We start from the raw sequence: 17019 nt of genomic DNA, 5'->3' as shown, positions 1-17019 counted from the left end.
ATTTCCCCACTTACATTCATCTTCAGCACATGTGTTAAAATTCATTTAGAAATTATATATTTTTATTCTTTCTAAAAAACCTGTGAGACGTTATGGGTGCCAATTAAAGTAAGGACTCTTCTAGGGTTAAAACACTTGCCATTAAAGTTTCCCTAATGATTACCTATGTAAGATATACTTGTGGCTGTCTACAACTTTAGGTTGGTGAAAAAGAACACTGAATTTTAGTTTTAAGAAATTAAGAAATACCATTCTTTACATAAAGCATTTCAGAGACACTCACCAAAAACTTGAAGGTTGTAATGTTTGTTGTCCACTCCAGCCCTGTTAGATGCCACACAAGTGTACGCACCAGTATCAGATATCTGCACTCGGGCAAGTCTAAAGAGAAAATCATTTTAAGCAAGCTGTAAATGGAATACATTCTCTTTATTATGGCATGGTTTGGATCAAATTGTATTCTTGCTTCCAAAAACAGTAGCACAATTATGCTGATATAGCAAAAGAGAACCGAAACCCCAGCTAGTCAAAACAGATGAAAACCAACCTGAGAATTTGCCCAGCTGACAGCAACCTGATTTGGGAGGAGACAGACAGAGGAAGGCCATTCTTTAGCCAGTTTATCTGTGGTGGTGGAGTTCCAGTAGCAGTACATTCAATATTTAGGGAGGTGTCCAAAAGGGCAGTGAGGTCCTCTGGTTCATCTTTATTATTGGCTATTGTTGGAGGAACTACATTTCGTAAATGTTGAAAAGGAAGATGTTAAAACCTGCTCCTAAAATCATTCCATGTTTTACCCTGCAGGAAATCCTGCACCTCATGCCCCACAGGGAATTCAATAAGATGGTCGCCATTTTTTTAAAGAGTAAATCCTCTAATGATAATATTGAGCACTAATAAATTACACATTTACATATTTAAAATCATTTGCACTTTAGAACGATAGTGGAAATCTCTCTTTGATTTCTCAGGCTGTGGCAAACAAGTGGAAGCTCAGAGCCCGAAGCTCCTGGGGAGAGAATGACGCTGCAGGAAGGAGCAAGCGGCCAAGCCTCAGAGGGAATGGGCTGAGCCGCTTAAGGGCCAGATGGGACTTGCATTTTGCTGCCACTCAAACTTACCTCCTTAAATAAACCTTAAATGAAGTGAAAGCTAAAATCATGCAGGAGGAAAGTTAGTTTATTAACTTCTAGATGTATATGTTGACTTAATTTTTAAATATAGAAAATTTCAAAATGCCTAGTTAAGTATTACAGCTGATTATTCTAACAGAACTACTTTTTGGGCTTTTTAGTTTCATAGGTTAGTTTGAAAGTCTTGGTGTTGGGGGCAAGAAGGGACTCGCTATATAAAGAAGGCCCAACCGCGTGCAGCTCCAAGCTCTGGCTGACTTAAGATCCCGTCACACACCATGACAGTTGCAAAGATAAGACCATTTAAGTTGGTTACTGCTTGAACCTCAACCAATACAAACTGATCAAACAAGTCTCCACTGTTGTGTAGTGCTATTCTGTCCCCAAAAGATGTGATGTGGTCATTCAGTATTGTTATTTATTACATCAAAAGTCATCTTTTGTTACTCTGCTCATGCTCGTATTCCGATTGATTCTGCACCTCTGTATAACTGGGACAGACACAGCTGTGGAACGCTGCCTACGCAGAACTCTTCACTCTTTCACACTAGTCATTGTACTTCATGAACACGTTTTTCACAAATTAAAACGTCCACTCTCTACACTGCTAAAGAAGAGTTATGCTTAATATCTTCTGTTTGTCAAACTGTGCAAGAGAAGAATTTCATCCAAACCTCTACCATTTTTCTTTTAAACTCTAAATAAACTGTTTCTCAGGGAAGGGGGGACCTTTAACTATTAGTTCCCTACCAGACTACTCTGGTTTTAGCCGATGTTCTTTGATTGGAATTAGTGAAGACAAACTAATGCAAGAAAAAAGCAGTATCATAGTAAATGAGCCCCAAGTGTATCTTTCTCTACCAGAAAAAAGAAAAACCACCGCAAGCAGAATTCCTCTATTACGAAATACACCAAAGAAATTAATTTCTGTTGATCCCAAAACATATTTAACAGCAATTTCAATCATTTTGTCATTGAAAGAACATCCTGTGTAATATACTGTGATATCTACAATACATGAAATTGAAAGCACATGCACGTAGTATTACACTGAAGACAGGCATTCATTTCTAGGCCCTCTCTTGGGAGAGCTTACAAAGATAGGGTTACGGACCAGATTTCAGTTTCACATCTGTGAAAACTCACCATATACGTTCAAGTTGAAAATTCGGTCTTCCTCTCCTGCAGGATTAGTAGCCACACAAGTGTACTTTCCTGTATCAGAACTGAGGGCTCTGAAAATGTTTAATGTGCTGCCATCTGGAGTTACTCTACAAGGAAGGTCATAAAATACAGTGAGTTTGTGTACTTATTCCTATGACCTGGCAAATAAACAGTCACTTTTGTACATTTAAATCAACTACCTCTATACTCTTGGGAGTTCAGCGAAAGAATCATTGTTTTTTGCAAAATATTGTTATTAGAGATAGGCTAGGAAGTTTTTCCTAGAGATGTCCTGTTTAACCTTGGATGAGGATTCAACTCCAGCCAGGCTTTTGAAGAACCCATAATGAAAAGCATCAAGAGTATAATGTTTCCATGCCTCAGATCTTTCCCCTCCAAAGGAACTTGATGGAACTTACTGACTTTAATAAACTTTATGAACCTGATGAACTTTAATGGAACTTATTAACTGAGAAAGAAACAGATATCATATACTTATCTCTGTACAAAAAAAAAAGTCAACGTAATAACAAAGTATACTATATTTATAGACACTAAAGAGGGAGATAATGTTCTTAACCTGGCTAAGCTAAGGCTCAGGCCTTCTTTACACTCCCTCCTTAGGCCCCTCTTTCATGTTCGCTCTTTAGGGTCCTCTGAGGTTTAAAATCATACAAGAAGAGAATGCAGCGTCTGCTTATCTTTGCTTGCCTTATTCTTTGCGAATTGTCACTGGCAACTGTTTTTCCATCTTTAAGCCATTGCACAACAGGCGCGGGGACTCCATTGGCATTGCAGACAAGCTGGATGCCTTCTCCCAGGAGGACGCTGACTTCACTAGGCATTTCAGAGCCAAGAATATTAGGAGGAACTGGAAACGCATGATGGAGGGAAGAGAAGAAACATAATCCAAACTATAAAGAGCTATAATGCAGTAGAGTTATTAGTGTTTATTGCAGTACCTCCATTCAAATCTAGTTTAGGAAGTATATAAACCACAATGGAGTATTTCAAGCAATTTCCGTCACATTTGATCAAACAAGCAGCTTGATAGTTAATTCCTAAAGTTTGGGAAAAACTGGCAGGCAGAGAGGGACACACACAAAAAAGGCAGCAGGTATCAGTGCTGCTGAATCCATATACGTGTGGTGCTCCACACTCAGGAAACCACTGTAGCTTCAGTGTTCAGTAGGAGGAAGGATGTGATGAGCAGCAAGCACACACAGGCTTCCTGAATCCTTTCCAGTTCTACAGTCAAGAGGTTAAGAAATTCTTTTTCATGCAAATTTCTGACTAACAGTACATAATCCTCTAACCATTTTCTGCTAGTTGCAGATGATAGAAATAATGGTTCGAATTCTCCACTTTTCTACGTGTTTATGTTATCTCAGTGTCTCCAGTACAGACATGGTGTCGTACTCTTTCAAGTCTCATGCCTTACCTTGAATGGAAAGCACATAACTTTTCTGAGCTTTTCCCTCTGTGTTTGAGGCAACACACGTGTAGGTCCCACTGTCTAGAAGCAAAGAGCGAGCAATCTGAAGCTTGCTTCCTCCAGATAAAATATGAACTTCAAGAGAATCGGAGTTTTCTGAAAGTATGTAAACAAGGAGTCATTCCAAACCAGACCACAGAGAGCAAACACATCTTGAGAAACTTTTCCATGAAAATTTCAGAGCAAAACACAACAAAGATTCCAATCAGTTAACATAAGAGTCTGCGCCTAGAGACAGATGAAGAAACACAAAATAGACAGCAAACAGCACAGTGGTGTCCCCACAGGGGACAAAAAGAGCAGAAGAGGGTGTGAGAGAATGTTACCTATTGGTTTTCCATTCTTAAGCCACGTTAATGTTGGTGGAGGAATTCCAGTAGCATCACACACAAGGGTAACAGGATTACTGATGGTTTCATTGACCAGCTCTTGTTCAGGGCCTTCTATATTTGGTGGCACTATGAATTGAATGGAAGCAATAAGAGTGGTTTGGTTACCAAATATTTCTGTAAACTGATTTTGAGTTCTCTACTCTACAATGTTAATTGTATTATAACAACTACTGCAGATCATGCAGAGTATGCTCACCATAAACATTAAGATGGAAATTTTTATCATCTCGTCCTGCAATATTTATGGCTTTGCACACATATTGGCCCGTGTCAGAAACCTAAAATAAAAATAAATTAAAAAAACTTATTACGGAGTCTTATTTTAATGCTACAGTTCAGTGATATTAACAGCCTTTGCCTCTGCCAACTCAAGGTCCTTTTCACAGAATGAAAGGCCTCCAGCAAATACCTCTCCTCCGCACAGAATACACCAATAAAGAGCAAAATACTTGATTAACAGTAGCAAAGTAGTGGCGGATGCAGCATCCCACGAGCCTGGCCTACCTCTGCACCCTTGATTCGTAATGTTTGCCCATCTGCTAAGATCTCCACATTTGCAGACTCAGAAATTATGTGCCTGTTCTTGTACCAGGTGATGACTGGTGGTGGAATAGCGTTGGATTCACACTCTAGTATCACTGGGGTGCCCACTCTCACGTTAAGCACTGTCAGCGAGGTTCCACTATGGTCTTTGATGCTCGGGGGCACTGTAGAAGAAGCTCAGCATTATTTCTGCCTTCGTTCTGTGACGGGGCAGAAAATAACCTAAACAAACATACATTTTCAAAGCAATAGATGCTATTTCGGAAAATTGTAAAAAACAAACCAAGGACATTTAGGAAGCTCTTCTTCTGACTTTCCCCAGCTTGGTTTCTGGCAATACAAGTATATTCACCATCATCAGATAGTTTGGCTCGGGGAATCTGCAGAGTCCGAGCACCTGAAGTGGAGAGAGAAGGCTTGAAATATATTCTGTGGTTTTTGTATCAATCTCAAATGCTATTTTAAAATTGCAGGTCCAATAGACTGAGCACAGGCACTAAATTAACATCAGATTCAAAAAAGCACTGCATTGCCATTGCTTTTTAAGGTTCGTTAATCCTTAAAAAATCCAGCTAAGAGAAATAAAATCTGGGGGTAAATTTCATTAATGCTGTTAATTATAAACTTGGACCACAAATACTCCTTTTAGACCTGTTTCTTTCGTAACTGCTCACTGCTGTCTCCTAACATAACTGCATCCCTTCCACTTAACTTTGTCACTATCCCATTCTTTATTCCCCAGTCTCACCTGGCTCCATTTGGGAAGCTACTTACTGCCTGTGCATAATCACTGATCTGTACAGGTGCCTCTACTGCCAGTAAGCTATTTCCATGTCTATGCTTTAGTCTGTGCTGCAACACAGCCCCCATCTCATAATACCAGCACGACAGGACTGAGCACCACACAAGCGATCTGCGCTTGATACCCTGGGCTGAAGATAAGCAGCAGGAGCAGAAATGACACGGACACTCAGGGACCTTATTTACTGAGTAGCTTTGAATGGTTAAGATGACCTTCAAATACAAGGATTTCTTCCTGAGAGTTCAGCAGGGTTAATCCAGTTTCCCACTGAATTCTATGGGAAGATTTTTACTTCTTGTCAGCGGAATTTATCTTAGCCTCCGTCACAATTTCTGATCATTTCTTTGAAATGTGAGTCAAAGTGACTCAACTTTAATCTATACCTGTATCGGAGCCCATCTGGTATGTGACTTGCTCTCTAGTCTTTTCCACACAGTTTATTTCAGTGCTTTCAGCCTGAGCTAGTTTTCTTTAAAAGTGAACCCACCCAAGCGCCAAGAAATTATTAAACACAGTAGGCCAAGTGTCTTGTCTACTCACTGGAGCAATACTAGGAATATACTGGCTTCATAAATAATGGCCATCACCCTTATCAAGACAAAACAGACAGAAGTTGAGTCCAAAGGCTGTAGAAATAGCTGAGATTCCTCACCAGGCACAATAAAAGTGTTGGTATTTGAACTGATAGGTTTGCCATTCTTGAGCCAGCTGAGATCAGGAGGTGGAAAACCAGTGACCTCACAAGTCAGAGAGATGAAATTATTCACCACCACAGTCAAATTCTCAGGATTAGTACCAATGACACTTGGAGGAACTGCAGAAAGGAACACATTAATATATTATCCATCACAGCGCCAGCCAACAATATTCCACAAGATCCTGATTTACTAAAATAAAGCTGAATTACTGAGTTCTGCCAAAGGGTCAAGTTGCAAAAGTCTTTCACAGCCTATGAATGGATCCACCGCTTTTTGGATGTACCTGGAAATATGACTGAAGTCAGTCTAATGGTCATTCCTGTTCCTACAAGTCACAAAAATTTCAATGATTTAATCTGCAGTCCTTCTGTGCTTAAGATTTGTGACAGCTAATTATCCTATAAGAGATCCTGCAGTTCCTGACTAATGCACTAGCAATTTTAAAACACTTTTCACAGGACACTTGCTATGTAAGGTAGGACAGATTAAGTTTACCTTGTCAGGATACGTACTATGACTAAGTATAATTTCTTCCTGATTGTATTGCTCCTCTTCTTTCTGAAATAGTCCATTTTCTCATTACAGAGAACCAAAAAATTATTCCTTCTGATACAGTTCAGAGTTCTTTTGTTAACCAGACAAACCTATTGTTTAATAGTGAGCTAAATGGTTTAAAATTCCGGCACACAAGCATTGCTCTAAGGGGTGCATTTTTAAACTTACAAGTCCCAGTATTTTTAAATACAAGAATATTTTGACATTTGACCTTTCTACAAGAACTATTTAAAATGAAATAACTGTAAATCTCTTCCTTTTAATAAACCCCAAGTTTTAGTTTCCATATTTTTGCAGTGTGGATATATAAAACACTTAAGAGGAAAGCAAAAGCATGTTCTTGGCGCTATTGGGTGGAAAAATCATTCCAAAGAACACATGGAATCCTCTTCTTCAAAGACAGAAATGTTAAAGTATTTTGGACCATATCCACCAGAAATACTCCAGCTGCTTTCTGTCACTTGAATGACACAAAACAGTCATTAAGCCAAGTTTATTGCTCCTCTGGGGCACTGCAGAAACAAGAGGAGTCAATGTAAATGGGTGAATTCAGTCCATATTTTTCAACTTGGAATAACTGAAGGTTATTTCCTTGATAATGAGAGTAAAATGGTTCACTAGAAAAAAATAAGAGAATTCTGATCTGATGACATTTTATAGTTATTTATATTTATTTACTTTTACAGTTACTTTCCCACAGATGTGATTATTGGCAGCGCAAGACAGTGGGACAAATACACAGGGCTAAATCTGAGCTATCTTTTAATGAGTTTTGCTTATACTGTATAAACGGTATATTTCAAATTCTGCAGCCTTCATGGCGTGTGCAAACAACTCGCAAATGTCCCACAGATAATCTGCACACAGACAGAATAAGGGGCTCAATTTTAGTACTCGGTGTTAAAATTACCTATTTATTATATATTAAGGTTAGAAGGTGAGATTTTAAAACTGAATGCTTCAATGTTTTAGAAGGTTTTATTTTAATTACTCACCTTTGAGACAAGAAGTGAATTTTTTAACTTATTAAAGATCATAATCTTTAATATTTTATTTAAATTTATGAAAGCAGTTCCATAGGAAACATAGAAAAATGCTGGAAAATAACCTTTTTTTGACAATTACAAAACAAAGATCATGCTGCTTAGTGATAATGCATTTTCAACAGCGCTTCACCCTGGGTGGTCTTTTCCTGAACAGCTATAGTCTAATTTTTCAAATGAAACGGTGTTCAGAGATTAATAGACCTAAATTGGTGGTACTGGTGAGCTAGAATTGAAGCTTCATGCAAATATTTCTTTTAAAAGTATTAGACTACAGTCATTATAAACAAATATTTTAAAGAGAATAAGTTTAAATTAAAACAGAAATGTCAAGAAAAGCAAAATATTTTGACTTTAAAATAGAACTCTATCATCAGAAAACCTGGATAGACTCCACTGAAAGAAAAGAACTTCTTCTCAGAGAACAACTCCAGGGAAAATTCTTCCCATGACAACACTGGTTTTGGCTAATTGTATTACTGAGCAGAAAGAGGCACTACAAATTTGTTTCATTTAGAATATAAATTAGCTGCACGTGTGAATGAGAAAAAATTTATTTCTTCTGTATGTAATAACCTGAATCATCAAATTCCTTGGATGCTGGTACTGTATTTAAGCGGGAGAGAGAAGACAGCATTCGTCTTCTTTCTGGTATGTAATACGGAAGATTAGCCAATTAGAAGGATGTGAAAAAGGACACTGATCATATGTAGAAGACTGTGATAAGAGTCTCAAATTGTACTGTGAAAGTAGAGAAAGATGTAGCTGACAGTATTCCTTGGTAGGTTTTAACATGTACTCCTGCAGATGATTTGGTGGGAGTAATGCTTATTTGATCTTCAATTCAGAACGGAAAGCTGAAAGTGGTGGGAGGAAGAGTGGGCAGAAATAAAAGAAGTTTAACTCTGAAATGTTAATTAGAGATATCCTGATTTTCTGAAGTTATCAGGAGAGGTAAGGGAAGGTGGTGGAGAGACTGTTTTTAAAATAATGGAAAATGTCTTAATTTCTTAATCGTATTTGTTTTAGACTTGTGATGCCAAAGGCTCAAATATATTTGAATCCTATTCTGCCTCAAGGAACCTAAGCTTTTACAATGCCATATATCTCCTTGATATCAGTTTGTAATTTATGATTTCAGGGCTTAGCAACACCTACATGTATATACACATAGCAACTACACAAGGCTCCCTCAATAATTTTACACCTACATGGAATACATATAAAGAGCTGAAGCCATGGGGTATCAAAAGCTACATTTTGCCAAGGTACTTTAAAATTATATTTGATTTCTAGCATGTCAGAATCTCCACTACAACCAATAAGACAACTTACATGCATAAAGCTAAGTATGTGCCTAAGCACTCCGCTAAAATTAACACATTCAGGCTAAACTAACATTTGAAAGAAGACCACCAGAAAATCATGGATTACTGTACTTACCATGAACATTTAGGTTAAAATACTTTTTGGCACTTCCAGCTATGTTTTCCACAATGCAGACGTACCTCCCGGTATCTGTTATTTGGGAATTCAAAATCTAAGTCAAAGAAACAAGATTGTTGTTAAGCTAATACATAAGACAACTTACTGTTAAAGCATCAAGTTTTGGTGTCTGCAGGGTTTTTTTGGTTTGATTTGGTTTTTCACTAATGCCTTTGCAGCGTTATGAAGAAGCCAATCTGAGAAACTTCCACTGATGCTACTCCTTTCAGAATCTGTTATGCAAATCTGTGCGGCTCAAACCTCCAGAAAAGTCAACATAGTATCTTTCACGTTAAATTTATTCAAATTGAATAACAAGACAACTACTCAGAAAAATATTTGAAATAAAAAAATGTAATGTTCTATATGTTTCTTATCTTTTATTGTATTCTTAGATCACACTATGAAAATGGAGATAATTAAGTTCAGCTCTCTGTTTTAACAGTTTCATCCAGTATCATCCACTGGTTGTGTGGAGGGGTGGGGGGGCAGGGTACTGTTCTTCAGAATTCACTATTTTCTTCAAATAAATACAAACCAGAACATTTTGCAATAATTAAACTCTGTTAGGGAAACCTGGAAAAAATTCACAACAACAAGTTGTTCTCCACAAAAATGAACATTATTTTAAACCAAGTGATTTCACGGAAGCGGTTCACGGCACGACCCCAAAAATAGTTGGGTCAGCACAAACACACAGGAGTGGGAAGAAGCAGCTGAGGGACAGGGATAAGGGACAAAAACTCCTCAGGTTTGCAGCACCTTGTCGGGAAAAAAAAATAATGCAGAATCTCATACTCAGCAAATCTGAAGTTTTGTCTTTACGGACAGCTTGTGTTTGCGGTGCTAAAAATCGGTTATTCACTCAGAGCTACCTGTAACCTCCTTCCATTGGACAGAAATGTGTGTTTGTCATCTTCTGCTAGGAGGTGGCCATCCTTTTGCCAGGTAATACTTGGAGAAGGGCTCCCACTTGCCACACAGTCCATCACCGCAACCTGGGTCACAAGCACAGTCACTTCTTCAGGCAGATCACCATCGGCTCCACTGATGGATGGTGGTACTACAAAAGAGAAAACATGACCAGAATACTGCGACTTAGTATCTCACAGTGGTTTTTGTTGTTGGTTTTGTGGTGTTTTTTTTTTTTAAAGACTGCCCATCAATCTTTTAGATTGTGTTTTTCTAAGAAAATAGTGAGATCTTCAGTGAAAACAGTGAAAGATAATAAAATCTCAAGAGTAGTTCAGCTGCAACAAATCCATGTAATTCAAGAGACTACAGGAGAAATGCACTTATTCACAGCAGCCATAAAGAAAAAGAAGTAAAACCTCATTTTCCAGCTAGTCCTTCATGTTCTTTGCTGCCAGAACAAAAGAGGATCTCCAAGGCAGGGCCTCTTCCTAACAATAAATCAGTGTTTTCAGTGGTAGATACAGAAATAGAGGTAAAGAAATAAGCTTTTCCAAAGGCAAAAGCCTTGCATACATCAACAGACAATGCAAGCAGCATAAGAAAGCTTTCTGTGCAACATGTGTGAACAGATCATACAAAATGGACTCTGCAGGCGTTAAACGGTTGATGTAAATCATCAATTCCCTTACACCTTTGGGAGTTTTGCAGGTATTTTAGAAAATTATGAACAAAATAAGGAGAGAGAAAAGTCTAGTAGGTCAGAATTTTGAACTGAAAACTGGATAGGGAACAAGGGATACCAAGACAAAACCTGGACTTCTACATATAGTTTTTGTCTGGTGAAGTGTGATAACAAAAATGATAACCTAAAAATATACTGAACTAACAATATTAACACTATTTTCATGCAATTCTGTATATTTCTACAAGACTCTAGCACTTTATATAAACACATTGATTTCATGGTTTACAAATATGCAGAATTTATGAATTTTAAAAAACATTAAGTAAACCCGAACGATAATGCTTCATTAGGTTTTTTGTCATTAAAAAGAAAAAGGAAAGCAGGAAAGCTCACAGAGCACGCGGACATCGTAATGAATGGAATCCTCCCCAGCTTCGTTTACTGCCACACACATGTATCTCCCGGCATCTTCAGGCTGTGCCCGCGGAATCTGCAACACTCGGCCTCCTGGAAAGAAAACCCACTCAACATTTAAATGCAGCATCAAGCAGTTTCCGTCAGTCCCACACCACATTTCACTAGAGACCTGAGCAAGCAAATTTATGAATAGTCAGCATTTGTTCTGAATTATAACTAACTAAAGACTTTTATTTCCGAGCTGCTTTTTCGACTGGAGGATACTTGGAATTCAGCAATGTTCATACTGAAATGTTAGAAAAGAGTAATTAATTCCACAGAAAGGAATAAGATTCTTCAGCAATATGCAGCCAGACATTATTCTTCAATGAAAAGTAGAAATATTTCTCAGCAAGGTGACAGAGAACTAATAGGCAAAAGGAAATACAAGCACATAATATTCTGTTAAAGCTGTTGCAAACTGAAAAAAAATCACTTCTGAAGCTTATAGGTAGATACTATTTTTACTTCTCACTCTATTCCTCATTTAAGGCATAACCACGTAAATAACTTCAAAAAGAGAGGGCATATTAGGAATACATTTTGGGAGCGGTTGTCATTGGTCTCCCAATAGATGAGCAATAGGTAGACAAAAAGACATCATCCCCAACACTGCCCTTCTCTACTCACGCCACCCCAAACCATCCTCTGCAACAGAAAGGCTCCTTTTTGTACTCTCAGCGTTATAAGCACCTCTCTCCCTTTCCCATATGTGGTTAAGTAAGAGCTCACGGCCATTCTTCTGCTGGAAACATCATTTTCCATGTCTCACTCCCCTTTTAAGAGGCTTTTCTACTCCAATTATGATTTTGCTAGAGCAAAACTTAATAAAGAAATAATTCAGGAACACACCAGAGAAAAGCTATCACTGTATTTTATTTTGCAACACATCATATGAAAGTTCAATGGTCACATTCACACCATTTTAGGGAGTGCTTTTCAAGGAAAGAAGGAAACAGCTTAGGTCCAAGGACTGGAAAAAAAAAATTCCAGTCAAGAAAGTCTGAAAAGAATATTAAAGTAGTGGTTTGAAAGGGAAAAGTTTATTACTACACAAATACTAGCACTAACACCATTTCTTAAGGTCAGAGAGTGACATCTTAGTACTCACCTGGTAATATGAGCACTTTATCACTAGAGCTCAGAGGATAGCCGTCTTTATACCACGTAAGAACCGGAGGAGGAACAGCATTGGTCTCACAGTACAGCGAAAGAGGATTATTGACAATCACATCTTTACTTTCTCCACCTCTTCCTGTATCTACCGTATTACCAGCTTCCCATTCCTTATAAGGCTTTTGGAAACTAGGAGGAACTACAACCAAGGAGGGAAAAACGTTAGAATTTTACAGCAGAAATAGCTAGTTTTAAAGTCAAGAAATGAAGATACTGTAGTTGTTAAACAGCATCAATAAAAATTAAACACCTCCCCCAAATTTAGATTAGCCAGGAAAATTCTAGTTCTTCTCATTAGAATGAAAAGTTGAGCAATTTTCTGAAGACTAATAAATAACAGCATAAGAAGACCTGACAACAAAACACAGAGGGTATTAATCAACAATTATACTTAAATAGTAAGCTATCTAGTTTTACTCAAGTTCTAATTTTGTCTAAATTTTCAGAAACGACTAATGATTGTTTTCTTGTATTTACACACAGTGTGTAGGCCAACAGGATGCTTATGTCTGGGGCCTCTAAGTACTACTTAATACAGATAAATAAAATACAACATCTTAATTTAAGCTAAATTCTAACTTTTTCATGTAGTTTAGAGGAAGATCAGAGTTACTATGTCATTCTACTGACTTCAGAAACTCTGAATACTGTATTTCTTAAAGATAAGCAAAATATACATGAAATAAAAATCACACAAAACCCAAAATCATTGGATTACACCAAGCAGGTGTAAAGGATACAAAAGTATACAGAATTCCAACATCCCAGAACACTAGAAGAGGCGGCTAGCAGAAGAATTTTATTATGTGAACTCTGTTTACCTTGTATATTTACGTCAAATTCCACTTCATCCTCTCCAGCAATGTTGGATGCCAGACAAGTGTAACGGCCGGTGTCTGATATCTGAGCTTCCTTAATCTGCAGAGTATGGCCGCTAGCTTGGATAATGACATGATCATCTGGTTTAAGTGGCTGTAACGGAATATTACACGGAAATTAACACTTGGCAAAACGTACACTAGAAATAGCCATATCTGTGGAAGTGATATGATGTCATCTCTCTTCTGGTCAAATTCAGGTTGTTTCAAAATCTTTCTTAAGGCAATATACCGTAAGGAAGAGCATATTTTGGTTTTAGTATTTCCTCTGCGTTGATACCACTACCAACAGAACACCCTTCAATTTTTTGTTAGCGTGTCCAGCAAGGCCCGCTTTCAATCTACGCAAAGAAAGCAGTTGCTTATGACACCACCGAAGGTCACCACTTAGGACACAGTCCTAAGCCAGGTGCTCCTGGGACGGCAGCCTTGGCCACAGCTGGTGCTGCAGCTCAGCTCTTCTCTCTCCTCTGTTTCTCCTTTCCCTCAAACCAAAAGCTTTTCCTCCCTGAGAAAACTTGATCAAGCTCCAAGTTCCTGGAGATGGTTTTCTTTTCACAGTTGTCAGAAACTGCATCTTCACCTTTCTGATCTTGGTAGCTGGTCTCCTTGGAGGATGTGGTTTTATAGCACTCAACCTCAGCTGCAAGTTGCTGCTGAAAGGAGCAATGCCATCCCCATGAGGCAAGGGCTCTCCTGACATTTGATTAAATCGGGCTGATTCAATCCCTGAACTCACTGGCCAAGTCGATGAGCTGATGGAGAACCCACACATGTGAAACCATCTGTTTTCTATGAGGTGAACAACTCAACCTAACTCACCCTACAGCCACACAACCATTAGGATCCGCTGTTCAGCAAGGAGATGGCGTGAACATAACGTGGGTGCAGCAACAACAGAGATACACAGGCTTAGATGTTACTGCCCCTAGGATTTACATCACACGTGACAGTAGAGACTACACTAATACAACCTGTATCTCTCAATAATGAAAATGGAACACATTAGGGAGTTGGCACTGAACTCCTGACCTGCAGAGGACAATTTATTTAGTCCATGGATGTGAGTGAAAGCCATTTACCCAGGACCAACCTAAGAAAGAACTGCTGCTCTGAGAGTGGCAGCAAGCTGCCTTTCTTTGGAGACCTTTCAACTCCCCTCAACGTAATTTTTCATTGTCAATACAATAAATACACCCACGAGATCCTGGAATTACAGCATATGCTTGAAACAGAGGGTGTATGCACAGTCTGTCCTGTGACTCCAGGCTGTTTCTGCACGCTCGGTACATCCAGGAAGAGCTGGTCCAGCTGCAGAGGCGCAGCACTCTGCCACACAGTAAGTGCCCTACCAAGAACAGCTAAAACAAGAGATTATATTCTCCTTTCTTACAGAAGAGTTGCACCATTTCTTTTTTATTTATAGGCCGCTCCCAGTAGACTGCACATCAGTACGATTCTGTGGCTTTGCCCTTCCGAAGTGTTTCTCCTCCAGACAGATGTTGTTGTGAAGGCTGCGTGTGGCAGGAACCACACCTCATCCCCCTCGCCAGGGATCTAGATGCTTTTGTGGTTTTGTGAGCTCTGCCAGAACCCGGCGGGAGGCTCTCTGCAGCTCCTGCAAGGGCAGCACTTAGAGGAACCAAGCATGGGGCCATTCTATAACAGGGCCTTTGGGGACTTTACACAACAGCAAAGGGACACGTGGTCACACCATGGGATGCTACTGCTAAGGCAGGGCCCTCCCCTCTCAAAGCACAGGCCAGCGGCAAGCCCGGGAAACTCCAGCACTGTGGCACTGCCAGGCACCCACAAAAAAGCAAGGGTGTCAATTTGCTGAGGTCTGGCCAACAGCAAACATCCTAAGACGCATGAGGGGTGATCCCAACACGTGAGATCCCACTGTGATGGGATCTTTCCACCCAGCAGGATGGTGGGAGGATGGCTTCCTACTGACTTCAGCAGCATAAGCGAGCCCATTACACTGCATGAATGTCCATTAATAGTGATAGTGAATATGCAGTTGTTTCTGTACGAAATCCACCCATTAGAAAGAATTAAATTTGTGACTGGCCTGTCCATCCTTGTACCAGCTGATGGCAGCAGCAGGAATGGCATGAGCTTCACACTCCAGGGTAAGGCTGTGGTTTACTTTGATCTTCACTTCTTTAGGGGAGAGACCCATCCCTGAGGTATCTCCTTTGTTAATCGTGGGTGGAACTGCACAAAAACAAAGGGAGCGAGAGGGACTTCTGTGACCTACTGTCTTATGCAGCGTTTCAAAATTAACTGGACAAAGGGAAAACCTGCATGATAACCTCAGGGAAAGCAAGCGCGTTCTCCCTATAATCTGCCTCTTCCCCATAGCTGAATTTCTATTTTTCTATATGTATATGTATGTTAAACTATTTTTAGTATATGTATTATACATAAAAATACATAAAACTGTGTTTAACAGTTTTATGCAAACCTGACTATAGCCTTACCTAGCTATAGCACTTTATTATGTGTTGGGCTTGAATTCTATGAAGTGCAGTGTACTGCAGTCATTAAAAGGCATTTTAATGGAAACTAATATTCTGAGAAACATATGTTTGAACTGAAGTCCACACTCAGAGTAGCTGGTCAAAACTCAACATTTCCATTCCATTGAAATCGTAGTATTGCAAAATCTCATTTCCTTCTGAATCAGAATAAAACCAGAACATTTGAAAATTCTTAAGCTACCCCCCACCCTGGTCTCATAATATCTTTTAAATTATTTAAAATGCTTTCAAAGCATTTTCCATTCTTTTTTTCAATGGGAAATTTTAAATTCTCCCTAATGCTTACAGTACCATAATAACTGTCAGCTGCAGTGGCATCTGGGGGTGGGGGGGCTTTATGTTGCTACATAGCCATACTTCAATAATGAACTCTTTTGTTACGTTCTCATTATTCCGAATCCAATGGGGCCTTATTAGGGACCTAGCGTAATTAAAATAACAGCACGGTTACTGTGAGGGAGCAAACCAAACTCCAATTCAGACTAGGAAATTAAAAAAAAAAGATGAAAAATCATGCTTGACTGAGCCTATAATGAAGAGTTTGAGCATTAAAATAGAGTATTAGACACAGATGTTCAAAGGACAATGTGCTGACAGGAAGGACTGAATGGGAAAGCTTTTGTACATATGGTATTTTATGGAAGGATATAAAAATAGTATCCTCCTGTTTTACCTTACTCAAGAAAGGTTCTCATTAGATGTTAAGGGTACCCTCCCCTCCTTTTTTTTCTAAAATAGTTTCTTTGCTCACGAGATTCTCTGCTCACATGTCCCACTGCACTGCACTCGTCTGATCATTACCAAAAAAGCATTTCAGAAGAAACTGGAGTTCAGGATTTCTTAAACGTCTTCCCCTGGGTGGTACAAAGATTTTTAGCCACACAGCAGCATTTGTATAAGACGCAACAGCAAACTTTGCTAGTCTCTCTCCTCAAGCAATGCCATGAGCTAATGCAGATGTTTGCTAAACAAAGCTACTAACAGAAGTTCTTGTATTCACCAGGACAGGTAACACTGCAAAGGGGAAAAAATGGAAGAACGGGGGGGGGGGGA

The 17019-nt window shown here is 39.1% G+C and overlaps 1 protein-coding gene across 1 annotated transcript in view; it reads right to left on the bottom strand.

Annotated features, from left to right (window-relative positions):
- HMCN1 (hemicentin 1) overlaps positions 1–17019 on the bottom strand; it is a 187557-nt gene that overhangs the window by 41641 nt on the left and 128897 nt on the right. Inside the window, exons 52-67 of the mRNA XM_063343291.1 lie at positions 15495–15640; positions 13364–13514; positions 12478–12681; positions 11304–11417; positions 10186–10373; positions 9269–9365; positions 6182–6343; positions 5011–5124; positions 4689–4891; positions 4381–4462; positions 4119–4250; positions 3739–3888; positions 3009–3168; positions 2280–2404; positions 548–731; positions 284–381 (exon numbers count right to left, since the gene is read on the bottom strand). Of these exons, the coding sequence (XP_063199361.1) occupies positions 284–381; positions 548–731; positions 2280–2404; positions 3009–3168; positions 3739–3888; positions 4119–4250; positions 4381–4462; positions 4689–4891; positions 5011–5124; positions 6182–6343; positions 9269–9365; positions 10186–10373; positions 11304–11417; positions 12478–12681; positions 13364–13514; positions 15495–15640 (2310 nt within the window). The remainder of the gene's footprint in view (positions 1–283; positions 382–547; positions 732–2279; positions 2405–3008; positions 3169–3738; positions 3889–4118; positions 4251–4380; positions 4463–4688; positions 4892–5010; positions 5125–6181; positions 6344–9268; positions 9366–10185; positions 10374–11303; positions 11418–12477; positions 12682–13363; positions 13515–15494; positions 15641–17019) is intronic.

Source organism: Chroicocephalus ridibundus, chromosome 8 (genome assembly GCF_963924245.1).
Source record: "Chroicocephalus ridibundus chromosome 8, bChrRid1.1, whole genome shotgun sequence".
NCBI lineage: Eukaryota > Metazoa > Chordata > Aves > Charadriiformes > Laridae > Chroicocephalus > Chroicocephalus ridibundus.
The sequence above is the reverse complement of the archived record's forward strand: the minus strand, read 5'-3'. Positions and strand labels throughout refer to the sequence as shown.